A 16,878-nucleotide genomic window follows, 5' to 3' on the forward strand; every position below is an offset into this window, starting at 1 on the left:
AAGCTGAAACATTACTTTAATTTTATTGTGGGAAAAGTGTAAAAACCCAGTTTAATCAACAGTTTCTATTAAATCTAATGAACCCCATAAAACAAGCAGATCGACCAAACCAAAGATCAAAACCAACATTTTTTATTTGGAATATCAGCAGAGATCTCTGGACAGTCACACCGTCAGCTTTGGTGAAGCAAAAAATACCAAAAACAACGTGAATCACAAATAATTTATTGGTAGAAAGAAACGTTCATCTGCTCCAGACTGACTTATAAACAAGAGAAGCTGATGTGTGTTTACACTTCAGCTTCTTTAAACCAGATCAGTGAATCCAGCACTGATTGGAGAAGACGTGATACTGAAATGGGAATGATGTTGCACCAAACTCCAGCTGGAAAACCAGCAGGACTCGGTGACTAGTGAGAGCAAAACGAAGCAAATGCATCTCAATACAGCAGAATGTGTTGAAAATGTGAAATACTGGCCATTTAATTCAATCTTTGTTTATTTATGATGATGCAATGAGTCCAATATTTCCACCAAGAGGGAGAAAGTCGTCAAGTTGGAGTCTTTTATTATTTAAATAAACGTTTGATGTTCTTTTCATTACTGTATTAGCTACTCAATAAAAACTCAATTAAAATTTCATTAAAATGAGCAAAATGGAAGATCGTTGTCAAAGGTCCAGAGCTTCTAAATTGCTTGGATTGTTTTCTTATATCAGAAGTAAAATTTGTTTTTGGGAAAAAGTTGGTGAATGTTTTTGGTTCTAATTACTCAAAAATTAAGATTAATTTAAAAGAAAAAAAAAAACAATAAATGCAAATCTATTTTTTGTATATGATATATTTTTAAGATGTTATGTAGCTGTAAAAATTTAGAACAAGGATTCATCAACCATTTAAGCAGATTTGCTCCATTTGGACCGCCAAAAGTCCTTCAGAGGATCGCAAATGGTCCCCGAGCCGCACTTTGGACACCCCTGTGACAATGGATTACATCTAATGGAACTTAGAATGTAATTTATAGTAATTAAAAACCAGAAATGTAAGCCTGTTTCAATATATTCTCATGTCCTGTATAGTTTCTCTATGTGGTTCTGATCAGGCCCGTTTGATCCAAACAAGTATCACACTCTTACTAAGGCCATTAATGTAGGTATCATTAATTTGGCAGTGTGGGCAAATACTACATCCTACTGGCAGATGAAATCAGCATCTCCAGTTATTCCTGTTGCTTCTTCAAGAACATCGCTTTTTCTTCCACTAAACTTTCCATTAATGTTTGGGAAGTTCATCAATAATCTTGTGTAGCCTGAAGGTGATCTGTTGTGCTTCCTTGAACAGGATAGAATCTGTCTATGTGTGATACAAAACATGTTCATTAAGTTTTCTGTACAAACTCATTAAGATAATAACATTTTAATCTGCTCAGTTTTGTCCATTTCACAATGAGCCGTTTTAGGGCGTCTTGTCACTTTAAAGCTAAATAAGCTGCTTCTGGCCACGTTCCCAACTCAACATTTACAGCTATGGCTGTAGACAAATGTGCAATTGTACAACTGTGCGTCTTTGAAAAGCAGAAGTGGCACCTCCTGCACAACCAATGAGAATGCAGCAAGTGCTTTCCGGAAAATAAGTCAATAAGAAAACCTTTGTCTTTTACAGACAGTGGTAAAGCCAGCTGACCAGACATGCTGGAGCTCGGCTTGGGTTGCTAGGTAACCAAAGAACAATTACATGTTTTTTTTAAGTGTTTGTGTTTTTTTTAGAAGCAATTGAGACCCAAAAAGAAGCTTAAAAATATGCAAAATGTGAATTTTGCATTCGTGACAGTGACATAAGTCAGCATTAAACAATGTTTTTGTGCTAAAATTTTGAATTTAGTTCTCAAATGTTATTTTAGAGATAAAGTTTTGTGTTTTTATGGAGATTTTTGAATTTATTGAGATGCATTTTTATGCATTTAAACGGATGATGTGTTCAGGTTATTTTAAATTTACACCAACCAGGTCTAGGAACAACTTGATGGATGGATGGATGGATGGATGGATGGATGGATGGATGGATGGATGGATGGATGGATGGATGGATGGATGGATGGATGGATGGATGGATGGATGGATGGATGGATGGATGGATGGATGGATGGATGGATGGATGGATGGAATCAGAAGAGTGTATTTCTGAAGGTTTTTCACTTTCAGCAGGAATTCAAAGTTCCTGATCCAAACAGAACAGAAGTTTATTCCTCTTGAACATATTTAATCAGATCTGCTTCACAGCTTTTGGTAGAAATAGAATAAATAGAGTTAAATGTGTCTCCTCAGCAGCTACTGTAGTAGATTCAATAGTTTATTTCCTGAATAGCGTTGCTGTTCACCACACAGAGGAGAACAGAAATAAATATCATGATCTGCTTCAGGCCTAGCTGTGCTGCTAACTACAACATGCTGCTGTACAAACATAAGCATGTAACACTTTCATTAAACATTTCCTTCTAGTTGCAGTCAGAGACGTTTAGGAACCAATTCAGAAACAGTTTGTTGGATTCTCAACTTGATTCCTATCTGGACTCCGAAGCGATAAAGTCTCTTTCAGTGAATTTCTTCTGCTCCAGTTGAGGCAGAAAGGCTTGTTTTTTTTAGTTTCCATTAATGACACGTGAAGAACATATGAGCTGGAGGAGAGTTTCTGTACAGGAGAAGAGTCTTTAAATGGCGCAGTGTTCAGAGTCCGTATGCATTAAGGCAGATAGATGTGTAAACAAACCTGCCGGGCAGCAGGCTGCGTCTCTCTCTCAGATATGGACGCACAGAAACGGCCAGACCGAGTCCCAGCGCTAGTCCTGCTAGCCGGCGCCGAGGTCGTCCTCCCCTCGCTTATTTTTCCTTCAACGCATTGTTCAGAGTTTGTGAAGAAAAGCCAGCAGAATCTGAGCGAGAGGCTCCTGACGGGTCCTTAGGTGTTTCCATGGCCTGGAGCCGGCCTACGGGCTGTACGGCGGCGGTTTCTCGTCGGGGTGTTCGTGAGGCGGGGAGTAGCGAGGAGGGATCATGGTGGGCCAGAGGTGGCTGGCTCCAGACTGGGAGTCATCAGAGAGGCCTGAGGAGTCCGGGAACGGGAAGGGACCCTGCGTGCAAACAGAAAAACACTAGTCACCATTTACTCAGTTATATCTACTTAAGTAACTTTAAAAAAAATGAACTTCTAGGAGTAGTTTTACTTTTACTTGAGTAATTTTATTATGAAGTATTGCTACTCCTACTTGAGTAAAATTTCTGGATTTTCTACCCATCAAATGAAAAACTCAAAAAAATTTCAAACCAAATTCAATATCTAAAATATTCTTCAGAGTTTTTCTAGATATTGGTGGCAGTTGGCAGGAAATATTTCCTGTAGCAGTCTGTGTTTCAGCCTCTAATTAAAGACACCTCCATATAAAGGATTAATACGTACACATACAAAACAAACAAACTGCAGGAGTGAAACCAGTGGACCAGAAACTCAGCTTGGGTTGTTAGGTGACGGCTTATGAGGTGAGGATCAGTCCCTCCTGTTTTGTGACGTTGCATTACAATCACGAAAGTTCTTGAAATGTCTCGGTTTCCACACAGCAAAAAACATACATTTATTGAACAAAGAAAAGGCTGGATGTTTTTAAAAGCAGTTAAGACCCACATGGAAGCACAAAAACGTAAAAATCTGCATAAAATGTCGCCTTTCTAAGAAAACAACACATTCACCAGGGAGCCATGATGTTGAAACATTTTCATTATAAATGAAAAATAATGGCCGCTGGAAATAATCTATAGCAAGCTTCAGATATATTTGCATGAACTATATCAGTCTTGATGTAGCAACTGATGTGAATCTATGATGCTGTCCGCCATGTTTTCAGGGTACCTGCAGGTCGTAGGCGGTGTAAGGCGGCAGGCAGGGGGCAGTGTTGTGGTACAGGTTCAGGGAAGTGGTGGGAGGAGGAGGAGCAGGAGGGACAGGAGCAGCGATGGCCTCCGGTTCAGATGTCGTCTCTGAAGCAGGAGCAGGCATCTGACACAAAAAACAACACAAACTGGGCTTTATTTACTGCCATCGCCTTCATTATACTAACACTGCCAGAAACAAGAAGAATAATAAAAAATCCAGCTCTTAAAATCCAGACAAATTACTATTATTACTGGCACTTCTAACAGTTTCTGTACAGGAAAATTACACTGAATATTTTTATTAATTCATAACAAGAGATTATTCCACTTAAGTAAGACAGATATGTTGATATCAGTAAGTGAGAAAATCACAGGATCACAGCTACTTGCCTAAACCTGCCCATTATCTACAATCACAGCATTGATAATTCATTTAAAACATCTGGAAGAGACAAAGAAAGACACTTTTATCACGCAGAGAGCAGGAAACTAAGAAATATAAAAAATCTGCAGCAAAAAGTGGCATAAGCCTTTATAATTATTAGATGCTAGTTATAAAGTTGTTTTTGAGACATGTCAGAAAAAAACATTTCCTGTATTACAATTACAAATTTATAAAATCTGCTAAGTGCTTCCCAACGTAAATGGAAGGTAAAGAAAAGTACATCTGATGATCACATATCTGTATGGCAAATAATAAAAAGTAACTATCTGACCATGATTTGGTGGATAATGACGCAAAATGTAATGACGCAGAGTCATGTCAACACAGAGTTTTGACATGACTCTGCGTCATTATATTTTTAATCATGGAAATAAGACAAATGTGAAAATGTAAGGAGTAGAAAGCACAGATATTTCTCTTAAAATGTAGGGAATCAAAGTAAAAAGTCGTCAGAAAGATAAATACTTGAGTAAAGATCAGATATCAGAAAAATCTATGCAAGTTCTTTTCCTTTTCGACCTTTTATCTTTGCCTACCATGTCCTTGAAGCCTCCCAGCACAGCTGCAGTGATGATGCCCAGAAAAAGCGCCACGATGTTCAGGATGGTCGCAGACCACAGCAGGTAGTAAAGGTGCACAACGTCCTGGCAGCTTTTCACATCTGTGTATTCATGGTAGCCTCCCATCACTTCAGCTCGGCTGGGCCGGTGAGTGGGACAGAGAGGAGACAGCCTACCGTCAGGTCACAAAGGTCACTGAGAGGGTCAGTGATCGGTTACTCTTCGGTTATCAGCAGGAAACTGTTATCAGGTTCTGATTTATGGTTGCAATCGTGGAAAAGAGTTTCACTGAGGCTTTGAAAAGTCGAGCAAAACTGAAATGGATGGATAAATGTAACGTCAGCCACAACAGAACATGCAGAGATGAACTGAACAACACTTTTCTATGATGGTGTTTATTGTTAATAACGACTACATCTACATGGAAAGAAGAATGCTGAACTGATCTACAACGGGCAGGATCGGTCTGGAAAAGGGACCTACTTCCAAATCATGGATGACTTCCTAAACTTTTTCAAAACATCTTTATTCTGAAGTCCCATAAGAGGTTCTCTGAAACAAAAGTAAAAAAAGAAAAGAAACATTCTTGTTCTGATACAATCAAAGCTGCAATGCAAACAAATCTCCCGCTGAAAATTAGAGATGCACCGATTTGACTTGACTGGCTGATTTTGACTGGCATTTCATTTGGACAGATTCAAGTTCAGGTTCTTTTTAAGCACTTAAACATATAAGAAAGAATAAATAAAGACATAATGGAGGAGTTTGGACAGAGGTAGTAGTTTTGAATCCAACAGAAAATGAAGGAAGATCAAGAAGATCCCATTTTTGTGAGCGAATTTCTAACCTTTCCTGACTTTCTTCAAACTCAGAAATTTGTGAGCGTTCTTGATGTCTGACAACCACTGAGGCGATCTTTAAATCCAACATCAGGCCACTTAATTGGTGCATCTCTACTGAAAATCGAAACAATAAAAGTCGCACTTCTAACCACGTAGCCACAGTTTTGTCTTCGTTCATTTCAACCAAAGTTTCACTCACCTCCCACAGTTGTAGAGGTCACAGCAATAACAGGTGTTGCTCTTCACATGCAGCTTACACGACGACCGAGACGTGTGGCACGGCACCTGAGGGTCACAAGCTGTTTTCAGCACCTTCACTCTGCATCGCTATGGGATGCGGCAGCCTCACCCAATTTAATGAGCACTTAGTGCATGAAAAGGGAGTGAGATATAATAATAAAGGTGTCTTACGTCCAGCTCAGATGCAGAATCACTGGAGAGATACCCACAGCGCCCTGCATGCAGAGGCCTGAGGTCCTGCATGCAAATCACATCGCGTTGGACTTTTTCAAACAATAAATTAGAATAAAAAGACAAAAAAATTACTTTAATAAATATCAAATATCAATGACAACAAAGCTAACCGCAGTAGGATAAAGAAACCTCAGCTACTGTTGGGTCATTTATTTCACATTACGTTTCAGCAATAAGTAATTTAAGCTCTCGGAAGCCGACTATGTTATTCTAATGGGAATATTATTAAGAAACAGAAATAAAACATGGAGAAGCAGCATTCAGTTTTTATGCTCCTCTAAACTGGAACAAACTTCCAGTAAACTGCAAAACATCCGAAACACAGAATTCCTGAAAATGAAGGAACTCTGTCTAAAGCTGCCATTGGGACACTGATCAATATATTTGATATATTTAATGATGGGATTTGACTAAAACCAATGTTTACTGGTGTTTCCTAATTTGCTACCACACAATGTTTTTAGAGTGTAACAACACACTGCCTTGTTGCAGAAACAGGCTATACAAATAAACTTGACTTGATAAATCAGATTATAAACAACAGACAGGCGTCTTCTGGTTTGTTTGTCTCTGGCGTTCTGGGAAAAATATCTTTAGACCTGCATGTTCAGCCTTGTTTGGTTTTTTAAAGAGTGAAAAATGATCAGGCTCAGAGCCGGACTTCTATTTTTATTTACTCAACTCTAAAACTACAAGTGTTGTAGAAACAAACACTTATGGTTTTTATGTCTATTTGTGACACCAAAATAATAAAAAAGTATGCATGACTGGAGTTTGTTCATCTAATTATAGACAAACTACAACTAGGATGGTAGTTATCAAACTTGTATTAAAATTAGGTTGATGGCAACAAGGCCTTCAAACTCCAAAGGACTAAAGATGAACCAACAAAATACCCATAAAACCTGCTAAATGTTTTTCCAGTAAATATAAGGAACATTTCATTGAGATAGAGTCACTAAAGGTTTTTTTATTATTTATTTTGAAGGATATAAATCATTTTCTGCAGGCCTATTCTGTTAAAACGTGCTGCTTTGTCATCCTTAGTGATGCTCTTGTCTCGTATTGGCTTACAAGAATTATTATTAATGTGAATAAAATGTTATAATTTAGGGCTAAACCTCATATCGACCTCTTTTGATGTGCTCCAGTTCTGAATTTGTGTGTATTGGTATCACCGCTTTGATATTCACGTGTCTGCTGTGTTCGGACAGTGTGTGTTACCTTTGCTCTGGTCATATTTAAGAATAAATTACAAACCTAGGAATAAAATTAAATGCCAGATCAACGGCATTTAATTTTGATGCCGTTGATCTGAAAATAACCAGAAATAATTTCTGGTTATTTTATTGGCTAAAATAACCAGAAAGTAGGTGGAGCCATCAGCTTCACTCTCAGTTTCAAGCATCCTGCAACCTGAGGTGAGTAAACAGAGTGAGATTATGTAATATTATTACTGTGATGTTTTAAGTTACATCTACATTGATTCAGTAACAGTGACCAAACAAACGGTGTTTCCTATCATGTTTAATTATTTTTCTGTGCCACATAAATGAAAATAAAACACCAAAAAGTGCGATTAGTGACATATGCAAGTGTTTTCAAGGACTTCAGAGTAGAATTGCTATGGTAGCGCTTTAAACATGTCTGACTGGCAGGATTTCATTAGACCCTTTCTAGTACAAATGTGATAAGGTTTAAAATCTAAAGATGAATGCGATGACCGTCAGTGAATGGTTTTAAGGTTTATCTTTTATAACAAGTTCCCTGTAAAGTTGAGTGTAAACTTACAAGAATCATCCATTTTACTGGCAAATAAAGATCCATTAATGGAGACGCTCCTTTTCACTCAGCCGTGTCATTATTTCAGCACAATTGCATCAAAAGTGCATTAGAGGTTACTTTGCATCATGACGGCTAATTTAACCCACAGCTAAATATTTTTTACTGCGGACAGAACTTACCAAGCCTTTGTAAGACTAACTCTAGTAGCTTTAGCTAACATGTTGTTTGTTTTGAACTAACATATAAAATTATTGGTTATACTTACAATGTGCCTCGCTGCAAAGACTCCATCAACAATAGCGCAGCAAAAGGCGGCAACTGCTCCGAAACTGATGAAGACAATAGATGCAACTAACTGTGGAAGGAAACAGAGACGCATCAGCTTCAGGATAACTAAATGTATTACATTTGTTTTATCAGCGCTTGAGCACTTAGTAGTTTTTAAATAAGACTCCAGAGCCAAAGAGAATCGTCCCAAGAGGCGCCACTGATTAGAGATAAACTATGTATTGCCAATATCTTGTCACTGAACTTTTGATTTGATCTTTTTGCAAGTTTAACACATTTATTAATAGAAATAACACATTTTTAGGTTTAGGCATTGAATTTTTGGGTAATTATTCCCTCTAGTTTTGAAAGCTGTGCACCTGGAAAGATTTCTGCTCTTAATGTTTTACTTTATGATGTGTAACTATGGAAACAAGGTAATGCTTTTTGTGTTTCGTTACAATTAAAAACAGCTGATCAGCGTCTCAAATGCTCAAATAATATTAAATCCCAGAGGAGTTGAAAAGGAAGCTTCATGGATGCAAAGTGTTCTAGTTACTAGTGTAAGTGTTGCATAAATGCATCTACATGTTAATGTAATATTTAGCCAGTTGGACAGAGTCTCTTGGACCCAGAGGGCTAAAGGTCACACAGTGTAGGAGTACAGATGAAAACATCACAACGGATATCGCCATCACAAGATATTCTAATCCAATCACTGATTGATGCAAATCATTGTGCATTGAGCATTGAGTTACACTCACTCCTGTTTACATAAGTTCTGCATTGAAAGAGGAAAGAAACCCAAATGCACCACTTACTGAGGACAATGGGAGAAACACAATCAAACAAAATTAATGGATCTCAGTGGCACTTTAGAAATTAGATTGGATCTTTTTTGTCCTGCCAGCTTCCTGGCACTCTGTTCTGCATGTTTCAGATGTTTTCCCGATGCAACACGCGACAGGCGGAGGAGTAAATTATGTCAGCAGCTTGTCATCGACTCCAAGCAACGGCAACCAGGTTGACTGAAGCACATCAATAAATAGAAAATAAATAAATATGCTAAAGTTTCCTCAAATAATTTATTATTTATGTGTGTCTACAGAAACCATGTCCTGGATTTTCAATGGATGAATGGAACCGAAGGAAGCAGAAGGAAAACTTTTTATTATTAATATTTTTGGTTTTTATAAAGCATAAACCTTTAGAAAACAAGGAGAATGTCATGCAGTGAACTTTTTGAAAATTGTACCAAATGTTATTGGTCCAGTTTACAGAACAGATATCTCAATACACTTCAAATAAAGCTAAACTAATTTACAAGTAACTTTTCAGAAAGACACAAGAGCAGAAACAAGACGTTTTAAATAAATAATTCCTTAATATTGATGAAAAACTGCCAGTCCCACAAGATACTTATATTTATACCAAGATAAAATAATATTTTTTTCATTAATATTAAGATATTATCAACTTGCTGAAAACTTTCTTTTATGTCAAGAATAATAAGATATTTGCAATAGAAACTTGGTAAGTTTTTAGAATTTTGTTTTCACAGTAATACTGTAAACTATCAAAATAAACCTCCCCTTGCAGCAGTGGACAAAAGAAACAGGCCTTTTTGCCATTATTATAATCAAAAAAGCAGCACATAGTCAATATATAAAAGTAACATAAGAACAGCAGACATAAAAAATGTTCCAGCTACATGTTTAAAGGAAATGCACCTTCAATTGTGTCAGTGATGTTTTAGTAAAAACAACTGTTTCTTGAGATGGGATTTGTGATCAAGTTTAAAGCTTTTTTTGCTTCTGCAATAAATGTAATACTTTTTATAAATCTTTAGCAGGGATGTAAAACATATGGCTGCTGAAGCGGTAGAGATAAAGCTACAAACCATTAAAATAATGACGATTATACCAGCAATCCACAAATTGCACTCAAGTAAAAGTAGCACAACTTCAACATAATTTTACTCAAGTAAAAGTAAAAAATGTAAAGTTATTTCCAAATTCTGGTATTTTAAAGACTAAACAAGCTTTTGGTTTGGATTTTGAACTTTTTCTCCTGCTAGAGGTTTGAAACGATCAACTTGAAATTTCCCCATGTACATCATTTAGCTAAGAAAAAGAAATTACTTTATATAGATTGCAAATACTGAACACATTACTCAAATGAAAGTAAAATGATCAGTGTCCTAAAAGTAAACTGAAGTAAATACCTCTGCAACAGTCAAGTTCAGTCATCTGGCCAGATGGTGCAAACCTCCAAACTGAATACGTATCTATTTCTCATGTTTAGGAAAAGATGTAAACAGTCTAGACGTGCCACCTGTCATCACTTTTTATGTAACCCGCAATAACATTTCACAGCAGTGGAATGCAATGTGCTGCGGCTCAGTTTGCTGTATCACTGGACCGGACCTGCTGCTGCGTTATAGGCAACGGCTGCCACAGCATAAAGCCGTCCATCAGCTCTGACGGGCCGAACCTGGCACCTCCCACCTGTTCTGCTCATCTGCAGTTTCCTCCCACCCTCATTTTGGCTGCAGACATCTGTCCTCCTCCATTTACAGCCCGTTTCTATTTCTGGCTGCGTTCACCCTCAACTCACCCCTCAGAGTCCAGTTTATTTGCAACAGTACGCAACGCAAATCTCCTCAGCCCAGTTTGGCCTCACAGGCTCAACTGGAATGGATGAAAAGGACCAATAAACACAAAACACAGTGGAAATACAGGATGTAAATCCTCTTACCATCTGCCTCTTGTTCTCTATCAAATGAGCACCGATGATTCCCAGAAAAGAGCCGAAGCCGAGCTAGAAAGAAACAAAATATTCTGTTACAGATCGTTCATAAGGTGCTGAATTAGAGCCATATTAGATAGAAAAAACCACAAAAAACAGGTGCTAATTTCTGCCAAAAAAGGCTGAAATTTTGAGATTAATCTCAGAAATTTCAAATGTTTTTTGGGGGGTTTCTTTTTAGAAAATCTGTCACTTTTCAAACAAAAAATTTAAAATAAATGTTCCTAAAACATTCTGACATTAATTTAAAAATTTCTGTTTTCTCTGGAAAATTCTTGACTTTTCAAACCAAAAAAAATAAATAAATCTGAGATTAATCTCAAAATTTCTGAGTTTTTCTTAGCAAATGTCTGACTTTTCAGAATTTTTCGTGGAAAATTTACACTTTCGGCTGTGACAGTTATTAAACTATCATACAAAAATAATCCTCAGTCAGAGGCTTCTTCAGATTGGTTGTGAAACTGACTGCTACTGGATATCCTTCCTGCCCAAACCATCACCAACCCGGATGATGCAAGTTACAACAACACTTTTAATTTTAATAGGTAAAGTATTTTTTTAACTGAATTAACTTCATATTGCAACACAGCAACAGTCTTCAGTCAGAGGCCTCTTCTGATTGGATGCAAAAGTGACTGCTACTGGAGTTCCTTCTTGATCACAGCATCACAATCCACAACAAACCGTTAAAGATGCTTAGATAATATAAATTATGACAATCTTCAATATAATTTCCCTTTGAGATACATGAAGTGTTACTCGTATTGAATATCAATCAAATTTGACTTCATAGTTTCAAAATTAATGTTACTAAAACAGTTTGATTCAGATGATCGAAACGTTAAATTCACAGAACTCGATCTGAGTCTTTTAAATGCCGGAAACAAATTTACCGACTGGAAGACTCAGACTTCATCCAGCATCTAATGATTGCAATACTGAATAATGAATGCAAAACACTCCCTTTGGGGAGCTGTGTTAATGAAGTTTGGACTCCAGGAGTTGAAAGGATTTGCTGGAAACAGCTTAGTCTCGTTTGCCATGTTGTTTCTGATGCTTACAGCGAGGTATTTGAACTCACAATAACTCCTGGGTAGTAGCCTCCCACAGTGATGTTTTGTGTCCGGGTGGTCGCCGCCAGGCCAAAAACGAGGATGAGAACAGACACAATGAGCAGCATCACCGTCACTGTTATGGATTTCCTCTTTCTTCTCTTAAAGGATCCTATAGATGCAACAACAAAACCAAATATTACCAACGAATCGCCATGCATTTGTCACATGCTGATCAAAAGGTTCAAAAGGTTAGTCTTTGTCTTACAATCCTTGCAGAAAATCACAAAATGTTTCTTTCCCTGCATTTGAAGGTCTGTTCTTTGCATTTTCAGATGTCGCACTAAAAAGAGCTGTGTGAGATTTTCCAAGATTTGGGTTTATGTTTTATCCATCTGAACCAACCAGTTTTTTCCTCAAAGCCTTGCATGTTTTGATTCCAGACCTTTTTCTAATAATAAATGAGTCATTCTCCTCTGGAGTGTTCCCACAGACTGTGGTAATCAAAACCACTTCAGAAAAAGAAGAACCTGGACTTATCAATTTTCAATAATGTGCCACTTCTGCCTAAAATACTAATTATACTTCCTTCTAAAGGTTAGGATAGATCTATGGGTATAGAAAACATATTTTGTACATTTTTTGCACAAAATCATTCTTAGATAATGAGATTTTAGTCTGATCATTTCTGCCTATTTGAGCTCCTTTCAGAATGAGCTCAACGTTTTCAATCGCACATAAAAATAACTGCAAACAGATGCTCAATTACACAACCATACATTTTTGAAAAGCAGAAGTGGAGGCCCCTGCACAAGTAGCACGAAAGCAGCAAGTGGATTTTGGATGGTAAGTCAACAGCAAGCGCTTGTCTTTTCCATCACCCATTGTGCTGTGATAAAACCAGCTGACCAAATGTGCTGGAGTACCTCTTGGGTTGCTAAGTGATGGGCGGAACTCTGCTGGGGTTGCTAATTTGTGACGTTACATTCTGGTGCAAAACGTGAATGTGGCGTTATATGTTCCCTTTAAAAAAACAGATTTCTAACCCAGAGCAGCTGCTCTGATGGCTTTTGTCAATCAAACTGCTCTTGTGAATGTTTTTAATGACCTCCAGCTGAACACTGATGGTAGTAAAATTTAAATATTAGTTCTACTCGATCTGAAGACAGCGTTCGACACAGTATATCATGACATTTTATTCTCCCAATTTAAAAAAATTGGTACTTGGTGACTGTCTGATGGAACCTTTTGGCGTCCAATAAATCTAAGCTGAATAACATTATTTATTCCTCAAGGTTCCAACCTAAGTCTTCTCCTTTTCAACATTTCCAAGCATTCAAATTATATGCAATGATAAGAAAGAATATCCAAATTATGTCGATGACACACAGTTGTACATTTGTGTTTTATCAGTAGATTACAGTTAAGTGCAAATGGACGGAATGCATTGAACAGATTAATAGTTGGATGTGTCCATTTATTCCCAGATAAATATAATAAAACTGAATTTTTCAGTTAGCTTAGAATACCAGGAATTTAATGCTAGTCGTGGATCCTGCTCTGAATTTCAACAAGTACAAAACATGGTGACAAATACAACGTATTACCACCTAAACATACTGCCAGAATTAGTCGCCTGATGTCTCAACAGGATTCTGGAAAATTAGTTGATGCCTTTGTTTTTAGCATTCTCAATTATTGCAATGCTGTTTTTACTGTGAGACTATAAAAAAAATCAATGAGACAACTGCCTACTTTAAAACTTTGTTTTTTAGTTTTTTTAATCTGTTTAATTTAAAAAGGCTTCATGTGTTTTAACTTGATGTATGTTATTGACCACTATTTTTAAGCACTTATAAGTGCTGCCTAAATGAGGTTGTTTATCCATCCATCCATCCATCCATCCATCCATCCATCCATCCATCCATCCATCCATCCATCCATCCATCCATCCATCCATCCATCCATCCAACTTTTTCTACACATTCATCCCTTTTTCCATCTAGCGATCCATCTGCCTCATCATTCATTTATCTGTCCATCCATCCATTGGGTGTTTTTTTTTTTTTACCAACTTCTTTATTTACAACATGATCACAGCATAAATATCTACCAACAATATTTATATCTGCATTTTAAAAGTGGTCAATAAACTATTTTTAGAGAATATGGGATCTTGAACAAAATCAAGAATCCTGTTAAACTTTCTTAACTTTTGTATTGCTTAGTTATCAAATGGTAAAATATAAGAAAGCAAAGAACAAGAACCTAAAGGCAGACAACAACTTAAAATTGAAAACATTGCTTTGACATATTAATGTCTGATGTCTTGTTTTACTGGTTGGACAAGGGTCAACTCCATGCTAAAACTTTAATTTAAAAAAAAATTATATATATACCTCAAGGCTGATATCTAGAGATCGATAGGAAAACATGCTTTGGTTTAGTAAACAAAGGGATTCAGTGTCACCAGTGACAACTGAAGGACACATGAGTTTACAGAGCTGGGGTTACATTTCAATAACAATTCAACTGTAATGCAACTATACTTTCTTTAGTCTGCACTATTGCTGTTTACAGTATTATCAGTACATGTTCTGTATCAAAATACTCAGATGTGGCTGTTTTGTATGAATATATTAGACTCAGTCAATTTACGAAATACAAACATTTTAGTATTTTTATGTAGCCGAAGAAGCATTGCTTGTTTGAGTGTACTTAGAATAAAGTTGCAAGGCATCCTGGTGAAATCCGTGCAGCATCAGCAGCCCTGAGGATGCTGTGGCTGCTCGGCGCCGCCGCACCTGCAGTGACGCGCTGCGGCCCGGCCATGAAGGAAAATACCCGCCTGCTGCTGCAGCGACTGTTTTACACTATTTTTCACAGGCATTCATGTTTACTGAGCTGTTACTGCAACCAAAACTGTTGTTTTCAAAGTGGTGACAAGGGGCTCAGGGGATGCACTGCACTGCTACTGAACAGTAAGAAGCTGGTGCAGACACAGCAGTGACCTTGCGCACACCTACCCATGCTTGTCTCAGAGAGCGTCAGTCCGCTGGACTGGAGGCTGTGAGAACGGGGCGGCATCTTGGTTCGGCGATGACTTCTTCTAATAAAATATGAAGAACAACAATCACTACCCGACGACGGATAGAAATCTGAACGACAACGGGTCACGATCGTGATCCAACGCCGAGCTTGCGTTCACTTGCTGTGGCATTCTCTGACAGACAGGACCGCTCTCCGTCTGCCCCCGAGCCCGTCCCCTTCACGTTCCCGCGGCTGCTGCGGTGTCTCTCGGTGTCCCTCCTCTCGATGTGTCGGTGTCGGACGGCAGGTCGGTGGCGCTGCGGCTGGCTGTGTGTGCGCATGTCACACAAATACTAAAAACAACGTACAGCACTCTACAGCCTTCACTTACACTCTTCACGCCAACATTACCGTACGTACGTAAGTGCGTGCGTACGTGCCTTACCGTTACGATGCCTCGATATCCGTTAAATTCGGCTTCCGACGTCATCCGCCATTTTTTCCAGAGCTTTATATTGGGGAATTACACAATCTTAGTTTAGACTTAGAGGGTGAAACGATTCCCCTCAAATAAAAAAATAAAATGCGGAAATTCTTGTGCATTTTTATACCAAACAGTTTTTAAGTTTTAACTTGAAAACGGCGATTTGTGACGGACTAGTTTTCAACCTTTTTAAGAGTAAGAGTTTAGCTTTAAAAATGACGTCGACACTCCGGTAAAACCGCCGTGATTATCCTGTTTTTATGCAGCTCTCTGGGTTTGTTCAGTCAAAATGTTAGGAAAAAGTTTAATAAGTTAAAGGGCGACTCTATTGCCGTGTAGCGCCACCACCTGTCACGAAGACAGTGGTGCACTGAGGGACGAACTGCCGTAAAGGAAAATAAATGTCGGATCAAGGGATTATTATTCTCAAATACACAGAGAGATTAGGGCCACAAAAAAATAAAATTATTAAAAATAATTAGACTTTAATCTCAAGATTGTAATTATAAGAAAAAAAGTCAGAATTTTCAGAAAGATTTGAGATTGAAAGTATAAAATTATAGATTTGTTTTGATATTTTTTTTAAACTTTTTCTTCCTTAAACTCTGACCTCTGTGAAAAAAAAAATGATTCCACAATAACACTTTGTCTATCTGCAACTGATCTAACAGATCAAATTTCTATTTGATATCCATTGGTTTTCTGCTGTATTTCTGGTTCTAGTATCACAATATCAAATAAAACATCAGGTAAATATATATAAGGATGACCCCGTCCCCAGCTGAACCTCTAAAAGTTAAAAAGATAACCACATTAATATTTTAAATGTAGTAGTCCACAGTACTACTACATTAGTCCTGTGGACTAATGTAGTAGTCCACAGGATAGCCTACTACATTAGCATTTCAGCAGTTATTCACACAAATACTTTTGCAGAGACTTCTTCAACAGAGAATTAAACAATATTGAGTGCCAATCACACTCTTTAGTAGTGGAAAATGTTGTCACTTTTTATTTAACTCTCCAACAGATTCTGTTTTAACGCGCAATGCAATACCTCAGCTCAAAATAAAGACGTCTTACACACCAAAGTATATATATTTTTAAAAGATGGTGAGTTTTTTGAGTGAGGATAGTTTGGCCTTAGATTATCCTCGTCTAAACGCATCCAAAATCTAGGTATATGTTTAATTTTATTTTATGTGTTGT

General features: G+C 37.5%; 1 protein-coding gene across 3 annotated transcripts; it reads right to left on the reverse strand.

The window, feature by feature from the left end:
• Positions 1-116: 116 nt before the first annotated feature.
• Positions 117-15,699, reverse strand: LOC129360455 (transmembrane protein 255A-like). 3 transcript variants are annotated; one of them, XM_055030691.1, is made up of 12 exons: positions 15,631-15,699; positions 15,364-15,512; positions 15,182-15,264; positions 12,185-12,327; positions 11,053-11,115; positions 8,294-8,383; positions 6,181-6,246; positions 5,969-6,054; positions 5,411-5,479; positions 4,904-5,066; positions 3,900-4,046; positions 117-3,126 (listed from the first exon to the last, which is right to left on the reverse strand). In XM_055030691.1, exons 1-12 carry the CDS (start codon positions 15,673-15,675, stop codon positions 2,983-2,985), a joined length of 1,248 nt encoding a protein of 415 aa, XP_054886666.1. In that variant the 5' UTR covers positions 15,676-15,699; the 3' UTR covers positions 117-2,982. The 3 variants fall into 3 exon arrangements, with proteins under 3 accessions (XP_054886666.1, XP_054886667.1, XP_054886668.1); XM_055030692.1 differs by lacking the exon at positions 5,411-5,479; XM_055030693.1 differs by lacking the exon at positions 15,631-15,699 and having other exon boundaries at positions 15,368-15,590.
• Positions 15,700-16,878: the final 1,179 nt, after the last annotated feature.

The sequence above is a fragment of the Poeciliopsis prolifica genome, unplaced genomic scaffold (genome assembly GCF_027474105.1).
Source record: "Poeciliopsis prolifica strain line A6 unplaced genomic scaffold, Auburn_PproV2 SCAFFOLD006, whole genome shotgun sequence".
In the NCBI taxonomy this organism is placed as follows: domain Eukaryota; kingdom Metazoa; phylum Chordata; class Actinopteri; order Cyprinodontiformes; family Poeciliidae; genus Poeciliopsis; species Poeciliopsis prolifica.